The 12040-nt window shown below is 40.0% G+C and overlaps 2 protein-coding genes across 5 annotated transcripts in view; one reads left to right on the plus strand and one right to left on the minus strand.

Annotated features, from left to right (window-relative positions):
- The first annotated feature begins 1587 nt into the window (after positions 1–1587).
- Positions 1588–12040, plus strand: part of LOC106807491 (pentalenolactone F synthase-like) — a 20966-nt gene continuing 10513 nt past the window's right edge. For 3 of the 4 annotated variants that reach the window (XR_001393678.1, XM_014809826.1, XM_014809824.1), the window contains exon 1: positions 1593–1764. Coding sequence is in view for 2 of the 4 variants with exons in the window: in XM_014809824.1 (XP_014665310.1) it covers positions 1721–1764 (44 nt within the window). In the remaining 2 variants the exon portion in view is untranslated. Of the gene's footprint in view, positions 1765–12040 lie in introns of all 4 variants that reach the window. The other variant, XM_014809825.1, reaches the window with a different exon arrangement.
- LOC106807490 (spindle assembly abnormal protein 6 homolog) lies at positions 3123–11787 on the minus strand (the record flags this gene model as incomplete). Its single annotated transcript, XM_014809823.1, is given in 16 exon segments — positions 3123–3855; positions 4057–4232; positions 4484–4570; positions 5082–5197; positions 5570–5651; positions 6571–6696; positions 7046–7189; positions 7644–7754; positions 8163–8321; positions 8851–8967; positions 9542–9661; positions 9976–10053; positions 10591–10765; positions 10997–11101; positions 11290–11369; positions 11727–11787. Coding segments are annotated over 16 exon segments (1984 nt in total), but the record flags the coding sequence as incomplete, so codon positions are not given.

Raw genomic sequence — 12040 nt, forward strand, 5'->3', positions numbered from 1 at the left:
ATTATTAATGACAAATGTGATTTTTCGTTATTAACCCCTGATATACGCCTATACTGAATATGTGTTGGTGATATTATTTGGGTAGATGTTATACTACCTCGACTCTGGTGGCATCTGTTTGTATTGCCAACCCTCCTTCAGTGGCGTATCACGGTACCTAGCATAATGTTTTAAAGGACTACGTCACGAATTTTCTATGGTAAAATTTGTATATAAAAAAAATTAATTTTTTTACATTAAAGTAAGAAACTAACGGACTAACAAATCGTCAAATTCTTACCTGATAAGATTGTTTCTCAACTAGTTAAAAATCCAAAAACCTGGCCGATTTGAATTAAATATTCTCACATTGCTTGCTATGGCTATGTTATGGGTCACGAGTGTATGTTCACATCGAACAATATAGTAAATAGGAAATAAATGCAGCAATTTAACCATAAAATGTGAACAGTTACTTATATTTTGTGAAAAAGTGGAAATATTTTTTTTATTTTTACTATTTTACGTGACGTAATCACTTTAAGATGATTGCATTGTGCTTGTCGATGAACCAAATCTCGTAAGCATAGCCACAAACTGCACTCTTCGAGATCGGATAATCCAAATTGTAAATGGAGTGGCGATGTTTAGCGCGGGCGAATCAACCGCAAGACCACACAGCCGCCGTCCTGCTTAGCGGACTTGTTGGATTTACATCTTATATACACGCTGATGAGTGTGACTGTGTCGTGTGTGTGTAATACACTACAGCTTCCCCTCGCTGCCCTCTCTCTCTCGATGAGTGTGACTGTGTCGTGTGTGTAACACAACAGCTTCCCCTCGCTGCTCTCTCTCTCTCTCTCTTCTCTCTCTCTCTCTTCCGCCGCGCGCTCCTCTCCTCTCTCTCTCTCTCTCTCCTCTCTCTCTGAGAGGCATTAATTGCCTATTAGCATTACAGACGTTTTATAGCCGGATATAATCGGGGATAAGTTGATCCATCGCATGCCCTATGGGTCGTTCTATAGCCCAGCGGCAGTTAATGTAAGCGGGCTATAGTACTAGAGCTATACTAGTAGTAGTACTAGTAGCCAAGTGAAGTCACTAACACTGTAGTAGTAGTACAACTACTAGTACTTAGCTAGTACTTTTAGTACTAGTAGTAGACTAAGTACTAGTACTAGTACTAGTAGTAACACTAAACAGTAAACCGACCAGGCTCTCCGACTAGTTACACGCCACGTAGTGTTAAGCGAGATGGGAACTTGTGGCTACACTAACACTAACAGTAACACTAACAGTAACAGTGTCAGTGTCCGTGACACAGAGATACACTGTCACTGTCCTGTTCACTGTTCCTGTCCAGGGGATAAATACTCACAGTATCATACATGTAAAGATAATATACATTAATATATGCAAAGATTTATATTTCTCCTATATATTCACTTTTCTTCTATAAATACATACGCTTTTATAATTTTTGTCAAAAGTTTCGAGTTGACCTCCATCTTCAATTTCAGCGCCGATACATATATGAAACGTGAATCGTGATTCGACAGCATATAGTACAGTACTCGTGATTCGTCAAAAGACAGCTGTTCACTTGTTCCCGTCATAACGAAACTCTGGTTCCCTGACTCCATGGTTGAGGCCTGAGATTGGGCCTACAGTAGTACAGTACGTAAGTTGATTTTTACCTGACCTGGGAGTGGGTGTTTAGAAAGAGTTCAGGAGTCCGTGTATGTCGTTTATGCGACGCATATTCTCTCGTGTTACCAGCGCCAGGTAAGCTTATCTTATATTCTAACTTATAAGGATATAAATCATTAAATGTAAGCACCTGCTGTAAAACTTATGTCATGAGTTATGGTCACTTTATCATTTATGGTGCACTTTATGGTGCACTTTATTATCCACTTTTATGGTGCAAATCCACTTTAGGCACCTTAGGTATCACGAAGTGATGCACAGATTTCTGTGTATCATCAACTGATGCACAGATTTCTGTGTATCATCAACTGATGCACAGACGTTCCGTATATCAAGGAGTGATGCAAAAAACCTAACCCTAACCCTAATTCATAACGTATAACCTTAAGTATCACGAAGTGTGTTAAGGTTAGGGTTAGGGTTGGGGTTTTTGCATCATTCCTTGATATAAGATTGATTAAGGAATTTTCTAAATATCTAGATTTTTCTAAGTTGATTCGCCCGCGCTAAACATCGCCACTCCATTTACAATTTGGATTATCCGATCTCGAACAGTTATGGAGCAGCGCAGTTTGTGGCTATGCTTACGAGATTTGGTTCATACCGACAAGCACAATGCAATCATCTTAAAGTGATTACGTCACCGTAAAATAGTAAAAAATAAAAAAAATATTTCCACTTTTTCACAAAATATAAGTAACTGTTCACATTTTATGGTTAAATTGCTGCATTATATTTCCTATTTTACTATATTGTTCGATGTGAACATACACTCGTGACCCATACATAGCCCATAGCAAGCAATGTTGAGAATATTAATTCAAATCGGCCAGGTTTTTTGGATTTTTAACTAGTTGAGAAACAATCTTATCAGGTAAGAATTTGACGATTTGTTTAGTCCCGTTAGTTCTTACTTTTAATGTAAAAAAATTAATTTTTTTTATATACAAATTTTACCATAGAAAATTCGTGACGTAGTCCCTTTAAAACATTATGCTAGGTACCGTGATACGCACTGAAGGAGGGTTGCAATACAAACAGATGCCACCCAGAGTCGAGTAGTATAACATCTACCCAAATAATATCACCAACACATATTCAGTATAGGCGTATATCAGGGGTTAATAACGAAAAATCACATTTGTCATTAATAATCCCTGGCATATATGTAACTGGCGGGGTGCCGTAAACAGGATCCGTGTGCATGGCAAACAAAACTGTTCAACTTTAGGTGTCGCGTGTGGTTCAAAATACTGGCATAAAAATGTTACATTCTCTGCATGCCAGTGATGCCAGCCCACACGCACTTAAAATTGGTTTGAATATAATATGGCCCATACTAAATACACGTAGGCTGAGTGAAGCAATTTTTACAGGTTATTTATGTTTCGATTTTCTTGCCTGTGTCAATTTCGTCAGAAAAAAATATTCCATTTCAAAAGACCACGCAACATTTATTATTCTTCATAACCTTTGTGATGACACGGCCAAGAAAATGGCTCGATATTTTGCCTGTATAATGTTTTGATACATAATTCTACACATCTCTAATTGCTCTTAGTTTCTATGTAACTTCATTTAAGATATTTACATCTCGCTAACATAGGTATCATCTGACAACAAATTCAATATGAACGACTGCCCACTAGTGCACATTTACTATTCACATTATATTGCGATGTTCATTCTCTGAATATTTCCCGTACATTCACAACGCAATAATATATGCATTAAGGGTGCAGCCATGCAGCCATAGCAGAACAGATTCAATGTACGTTAAAAATTCATTGCATCTTCTATTGCACGCACACTGGTGTCAAACAACACTATACATCGTGCGTGCAGTCACCACTGTGGGTAATCAAACTCAATATAAATTTTGAAATACAAAAGACCGCTGCTCACAGATGGCAGCACTGTCACGTTAGCTGCGTCTGAGGAAAATAAGCGGACGCCAGGGGTGGTCCAACGCGCTGATTGGCTCTCGGCGGAGCACTGGACCGTGATGACGCACCACCAGGGGGCGCCACGTTCTTCTGTAACGTCGTTGTACCCGACAGTGTCGGACGTGTTGCGCCGATGGCATGGGTCATCCCTCGGCTGAGTGTTCTCGCGGGAATACCGCTATCTGTTGATCTCAGATACTTGGGGTCCAACGGTTGCTCGCTAAAATACAATGCAGCAAACAAGGTGTAGTAATTGTAGTCAACAGTAGTAGTTTGGAGCAACAAGGAAAGCGTAACACCACACAACTGATGCGCAACAATTCATGCTCCCAATCCGTTAACTTTTTTTTTTAAATATCTGACTAAAAAGATAACTTTAAAAAGTATTAATGCTCAAACACAGCAGAGGCACGCTGCTTACTTTTCCTTATTGCCCAGATGCTGCTGTCTAAGATGGGTAGTAGGATTTGGTCGCTGTCGCGTAGGGTCTGCTAGAAACTCTTCAGGAATTGACACCATGCCACCAGGTGTGTTGCCATCCCTGCTTGTTCCGGACATGGCACTGTGTCGACCAGTGCTGCCACCTGCAGCCTGATACTACAAGTAAACGATTTCGTTAGACGACGTGAGAACATTTTGTTGCACACGGGTAACGACAACACGTATGTCTTTGAAGGATTTCAGATTCTCTACTCAGTGTATACACAACATAAACTCCCGGGGCAGAAACTTTATAGTTATGCCAATCATAATTCCAGAACCTTTGCGCAACATTTCATTTCAGAAGTTATAACATTTTAGACTCATGATGATGACATAACTATTTATCATACTTCTTAGCAATTTACCTGTGCCACTACAGTTCTTGGATTCACCACCTCAAAGCCAGACCTGGTCTTGTCCAGTCCGAGTGTGGATGTGCTGTGAGAGGAACCCTGCATAACAAAGAGAGAAAAACCTCGACATCTCACCAGCAACCCTTCTCTCGCGTGCGTATACTATCTACCTTCTAGCGAAATCCGATACGCATATTGAAACTGCATAACAATACGTGGGCTTACGAGTTATAATATACCACGAGACAGTGCAAATGCAAGCCGCATTTTTTGCATGGTCACGTTCTGAAGTTCTATCTGCTTGGTTCACACGTAACACTAGCTAATAAGTGTGCCACGGCAAAAATCAATAACTACATTGACATGGTCACACTTCTGATGCTCTTTGAATAGAATAAGCATTTCACATGAAGGTCCGAAGTGGCTTTCTTAGAGGCAACCACCATCGTCAAACGTGATCTGTATACCGGTCGACCCAGCCAAGTCGTTGTATTGGCGTGAATAGCGTCCGATGTTCGGAGGATACCACGGCAAGTGAGGAGGGCAATGAGGGAAGTTGCCGTCGATGCCGTGGTGAAATACGAGCCCTCCATAATACCGGAGGACCTACCTGAAGAGGTCTGAACGTGGGTCGAAGTAGAGCCGGGTCGCTGGCCCGCGTGGTTGACGGAGGAAGGGAGCCGCCGTGCTGCACAGAGTTCAGCTGCTTGTTAAGCCAGTTAATCACTGCAAGGACACATCCCACATGATCCAACACCACACATGATCCAATACCAGATACTGTGTTTGCTACCACTGCAGACCTGATGAGTAACCCAATGATATAGACTACGACCTAACAGTCCACACCTCTATCAATGCAGCGAAAAAAAAGTGCTAAAAAAATCGAAATAAATATAATATAAATCTTTGAGGATTTTATCTCGTAATAATCTTCATAATTTATATAAATTACAGGTCTGCTTGCCAACTACCTATCTATGAAGTCAAAGTTTAATGCCAAAGGTTATTGAGTTATTATTTTATTAATATTAATAACCTGCGTAATAATCTCAAATATTATTATGTCCTGATCTTTGTACGGTAGTATTGGCTTACCATTTTCGTTTGTTTTCAATTGCTGCTCTGCTCCCTCAAGCTTCTTTGATGCCGATTCATAATTTTCAGACATCTTTTTATTCTGAAAAAAACACACGAGAAATACAAGTATCATATAAATACACAACACTATTTCATAAATAAATTTCAGAAATATTAAAACTTAAAATTATAAAAAAGAATCTTGTAGGATCAACTAGTAAAAATGTATGCGCTCATTATACTAACGGATAACATACGTTAGAATGATAACTACACACGTTGACCGTTTGTGAATAATTTCTCCCAGTAGATGGGGACACAGTGTTATATTTGAATACAATAATTGTGAGAACATTACAAGACCTAATTATTCACCATTATGCAGCGAACTGTTCTTTCATTGCAGCATGGTATAGTGCCTTTTAATAAGTTTATTACCGTATTTAATGTTGCATATATAGATATATATCAATGTTAGAATGACAATTACACAGAATGCTGTCTATGAATCTTTGTCCTGATAGATGGCGCCACAAAGTCATATTAGACTACAATTCTAATACTATTACTAGTGCGTTCGATTTGCTTCCCCAAGTTAACCTGGGTCTACTCGGGCCCGACCCAAATACGTTCGATTTGGCAGTTACGTGCTATTTTTGCGTTACCCGGGTGAGGCCGAAGTAACCCGCTAGCCGAGCCGCTCACTTGGGGAAGTATCCCACAATTCATTGCAATGAAATCTTCAAAATCTTCAAAAATCAAAAATCTTCAAGCAGTAATGAAGCATGACTGTCGATGACTGCGTGTGTTTTCTCATTCTTAGATTTCATTAATAATAAGATTGCAATTGCTATTATTTTTTTCTTGTCACTGGCATCCATGATGATAATTAACCCGGGTTAGCCCAAAAACCATTCGTTTATCTTCCCTAACCCAGATGCGTTTGATTTCTTACCCAGGTTAACCCAGGTGGCTCTGGGAAAGCAAATCGAATACACTATACAAGATTGCTTACTTACCTGAGTTTCTAATACAGCCACCTGTTCTTTCATTGCAGCAATTTCTTTCTCCTGCTTCTCCAGAACCTGGCTCTTTTCTCCAATGACTTTCTCCTGTTCTGTTGTTATCTGAGTCCTTAATTTTAACTGAAATTCAACACAATAAACAAATTAGATCCATGCTTTTCAAAAGATGAGTAAAACAACTCTACATAAAAAATTCTCCCTCAACTCGGTTCATCGGTAACCTTGTGGCTTCCTGGCAACACTCCATAAACTACGAGAATCTACATTTAGTAGTGGAGTCATAGCGGTTAGTCCAGATGTTTCACACACCTCCTTTCTCTATTATTGTGTTATGGAAACTTTACAGCACATGCGACTCTACTTTACACACCTGACCACGGAATAGCAGAGCAAATATGGCAGAGTGGGTACTAGTACGAAAGTGGCGTGAGCCTGCAGGCGGACAATGTCAGGTCATCGATGGCGTTACCTTTCCATGGTAGTTCCTGACCTCTCCCTGCATTTTTCTAATGATGTCATTAGCCTTATTGAGCTCATCAGACAGGCCTCTAATGGATGCCTCCAGTTTGTGCGTGTGCCTCTGCTTCTGTTCTAGGCTGTCCTCTACTTTCGTCTGCAGGCAGATGCGTAACCATGACGACAGAACCAATGCCAGCACTCACGTCTGGACATGACGTGACATGGCAGGTGTTACGTGGGTGTATGTAGCAGGTGTGGGTATATTTTTTGTGTCTTGCTCTATAGCTACCACCTTCATCTCCTGTGTGTTACAAGGATATATATATAGCTAGTGTGGGTATATTTTCTGTGTCTTGCAGTATAGCTACTAGCTTCATCTCCTGCGTGTTACATGGGTCTATATAGCTAGTGTGGGTATATTTTCTGTGTCTTGCAGTATAGCTACTACCTTCATCTCCTGCGTGTTTTCTAGAATATAGCTAGTGTGGAATCGGTGGAAATATTTTCTGTGTCTTGCAGTATAGCTACTACCTACATCTCCTGCGTGTTACATGGGTCTATATAGCTAGTGTGGGTATATTTTCTGTGTCTTGCAGTATAGCTACTACCTTCATCTCCTGCGTGTTTTCTAGGAGGTCGTTGGATCGAGTCAGGAGCTGCAGCTTGTCTCGAAGTTCCTGCTCCAGCACAGCAAGTCGCGTCTTCAGCTGATTCACGTGCTGCAGACAACACACGGCAAACAACACTAGATGATTCTTCCACGCGCGGCGCAGACGCACGACGAAGAATGCAATTAAACACGTGCGATAACATGAGCACGTAATAGATGAGCGAGGGAATTCCGTTGTTCACATAGATCGGATCGCACTGGGACAATTTTCTGGGATAGGAAGGGGAGGTTACCCTTCATGCGACAAATCGCATTGCTCGATATTTCAATGCGTTCCTAGTTGTTATTAATTAAACTAATCGATAGTGAATGTATGGATTACCTGAGCAATCATCGTGCACCGTTCATGCACCTGACATTATCATAAGTAACCACTACTTCTACACTAATAATTCTGCCAAGATGTGAATAAATCTACAACCTATATCTACTCGAATACTTGAATCGCACAAGCCACCTTTTCCTTCTCGTGACAGTCTATGTCGGCTGCCGTGTGCTGCTTGCGCAAGCTCTGCAGCTCCTGCCTTGTCCGATGACTCTCCTCCTCTGAGCTTCCCAACTTCGCACGCAGTTCCCGCATCGTCGACTCTGCCTTGTACTTCTTGTCCAGCAGCTCCTGCAAACATAGCAGCTTACACGTCAACACAAACTACAGATAAACGCAGACTTCAGTTCTCTGCTGGGAAGTGGTGCTTCCCTGAATGATATCTTGCGCGACATCCTACACAAACTTGCAGGGAGTTATACGGAGTACATTTATTTTACGCTTAATTCATCTATTAAACCACTTGGCTAGAGTTTTGACAACAAATCTAATTTTCTTTGACAAGCAAAATGAAGTTGCTTCAGCTAGTCACCAGATGCCAGCAGATAAAACGAACCACATGCACCCGCATCACATTATTGTTAAATAACATATAGCTAATGAATCTACCAATGGCAGTATGACACATGTGTGCAGTGTGCAATACATGATAGCACAGCTGGGTAAAATCACACTTTGAATACCAACATTACCCTACCTAACCCTAATCTTACCCCTAAGTTTATAATAACCCTACCCTTGCCGCCCATAACTCCTAACACTACTAAACAATAGTAAAACTATTTTTGCAGCCGATGGGTTATCCGTTCATGTGTCGAACCTTGTTGCCGCGTTCCAACTCTTGGATGCGAGACTCCAGGTCAGCTGTGGTCTTAGTGTGTGTCTTCTCCTGCTCTCGCCTGTCTCTCTCATACCTTCCCTGCGCCGTGCTCTGCGTCTGAAGGCAGGTGTAGTGATTACGAACACAAACAATGAGCGAACACCCCGTACAACTGCAAGCTATCTGTACGATAGACTAACACTTACATACTTACACTCGACAGTGAGTTAGCATGACTCAGAGGAATCATGATCATGAAGGAAAGAAGAATACGCTCACAAAGACATCAACGACGCGGAAGGATAACACTGGACACGGTGAAATTACTTCTCAGGTATGGTTGCTAATGATCGAGGGGCTACGGAAAGTATGCACGGTTAGAGGAGAAATGGCAACTAGAGGAAGCGTGGATAAACTCAACATATGTTAACCAGAAAAATCATTAATAAATGACAATATCTAGGTAGAAGAAACATCAATAAAGGATACGGAACAGGCGTAGGAAGCATAGACAGACCACACAGGGAAGTTAGAGTAAGCATGTATATATCATCTATACAGTATATATAACAATCAGACGGGTAATATAAGCACTGATAAATCAAAGAAACCAGGTAGAGGTAGCATGGCTAAACTCGATTATACACCTATGAAGGAACCTAGGAAGAGGGTTAGACATAGGCAAGCTTACCGACGCGGTTTTCTCCCTCTCTGCTCTCAGCTCATCTGCATGCTTCATACTCATTGTGCTAAGCTTTGCTGCCCAGTCCGCTCTCAGCTTATCAAGCTCTTGTGTCTTCTCCGACAAAACCTTACATTGAAGAATTAACTTAGTTGTGGATCTCGGACTTTGTTCCCAAATATCTTACGGAAGCATCGTTAGCCGACAGACACATAGGATGTTGGTAAGGCCAAGAATTCAGGTGATATTTAAATCTATATGCATTTTTTTTCTGAGTCTTTACTCGGCAAATCGAGTGAGAGAGGTACTAGTGTGTTTATATGAATACAAACTATGATAGGAATAGACATGTACCATGTATCTTGTTTATATCATCATTTTCAATAGCAATGTTGCACCTTGTTCTCGTAAAATATACAATATGATAATAATTCTTTGATTACCTCTTGTGTCTGTTTTAGTCGCCTGTTGAGTTCTGAATCGAGTTCATTCAGCTGCACAACCATGTCTTTATTTTCTTGCTACAATAAAATTAGAATTTCATAGAAATTTGACATATCCTACTACAGAACTATGTGATTGATTCTCTCTGTCATGTTTCTGACGCTGCGCAAAAAGCTATAATAGACTGGGTCCGTGACATGAGGTGTCACTGTTCTAAACATGTCTACCATCTTTCACAGTTCTCCACTTATTCTTCTCTTTTTAGTTCAGCATAGATTTAACCCATCCTGGTAAAATAACTAAATAAATATACATACATACATACATATACACACATATATATATATATATATATATATATATACATACAGTGGAACACCAATTTTACGCGCCCCGATTTAATGCAAATTCGGATATAACGCGATGAGTCGTTGGACCTCCTTTTTTTGCTGTTATATAACCACGTATATATATAACCCCGATTTAGCGCGGCCCCCGCTTTTTTCGCGATGACATTTTATGGACCGCAACCATCGCGTTATAACTGGACTACACTGTATATATATACATATATATATATATATAAATTAGACATAACAGCATGTTACGCTTACCTTCACAGTCTTCAGACAGGATGCGAGGTACGTGGAGGTGTCGGCATCGGTACCTGGCAGCAGCTTCAACGAGAGATGTGTGAGGTGTTTGAATGGGTTGGTTTCTACCACGTTCAGGTATGACACGCTCCTATCCAGCAGGGATGACGACGGACACTCAAAATGTAGAACAAACCTACAAGACACGGTTTTGTCAAAATCAATCAGAAAGCGTAAAAAAGAGAAAATCTTTACCAATTACCATTTAAATTTTAAGGGCCAAAATGTCAGGTAAGCGCATTCTAAAGCCTGTAATAGGAATCTCAAATTCCATTTAATGAGCACGATTATTTAACAATTTTTTTTAGTAAGTGTGGAATAAAATAAATGAATATATATACATGTGGTGATAAGTGCTGCCCCCTACCTTGGAACATTAGAACTCTGCTCTTGCAGACACAAGTTAAGCAGGTCTATAAACTTTTGTGGAAACGCACTAAAGTCAACCAGCAAGCCCTGCTGACTCTTGAGGCTGAAAGAATACAGATAAATCTGGCTAAAAATACTCAACAGTGGCCACGCTCTTGATCAGGGCCAAACAAAATTCTTTAGTAAAATATCTAAGCATTTCAAAAGGCAATTCTTTATTGCCATTGAACTATGTGACCAAGTTAAAAATATCAATGTGAACCAAATTTATAGCGTGGCACATGTACATACCTTTGGAAATCCTCTTCTCCAAGAACCAAGGAGTACAAGAATAGAAGATCAGTTTCATCAGTTAACCTCACAATCAACTCCTGGGAAACGTTAAAAACAAGTTGTGTGTTAAGGTATCGCATGAAGCAAGGCCACGTCGTACAATTATGAACACTCAGTCTATAATTCCATTCAAACATAACCCACTGGTGATATGCAAAATACATAAACATGTTAGATTCCGTGTTTGAATCAAAGCAGTTTTACTTCTAATGGTACACAAGGACAATAGAATATTTATTGAGTTAAATGCCTCATATAACATATGTGTCAACTGTTATATAATAATTGCAATTGTAGTGTAATTTACTATCTATTTGGTATCATAGAGAAGGTGAATTAGCATTAATACACAGTAATGTTTGTTATTATTTTGAGAGCAGAAATATCATAATAACCTTCTTGTGAAGTGGTGATGTCAAGACATTCAGCTCGACAGAAATGTTTATGAAGGCATTCCTGCAAAAACAGTTAGACATATATATTCAAATAAATACTTAAAGGCATAATATTTCCATCGATTATGCAAAGTTGACGAATGCTACAGTAACTGGCACCTTGTGTAGTTAATAAGTACATTACCATATAGCCAAACGCGTATTAGTTTGTCCAATATCACTGCTAATTACTAAGAAATGTCTAATTGAAATCCGTAAATGGAGAAGGTGGTGGAGAAGGAGGAGGGGTAGGAGGAGGAAAGATGGTAGTGGAG

Source organism: Priapulus caudatus, unplaced genomic scaffold (assembly GCF_000485595.1).
Source record: "Priapulus caudatus unplaced genomic scaffold, Priapulus_caudatus-5.0.1 Scaffold218, whole genome shotgun sequence".
NCBI lineage: Eukaryota > Metazoa > Priapulida > Priapulimorpha > Priapulimorphida > Priapulidae > Priapulus > Priapulus caudatus.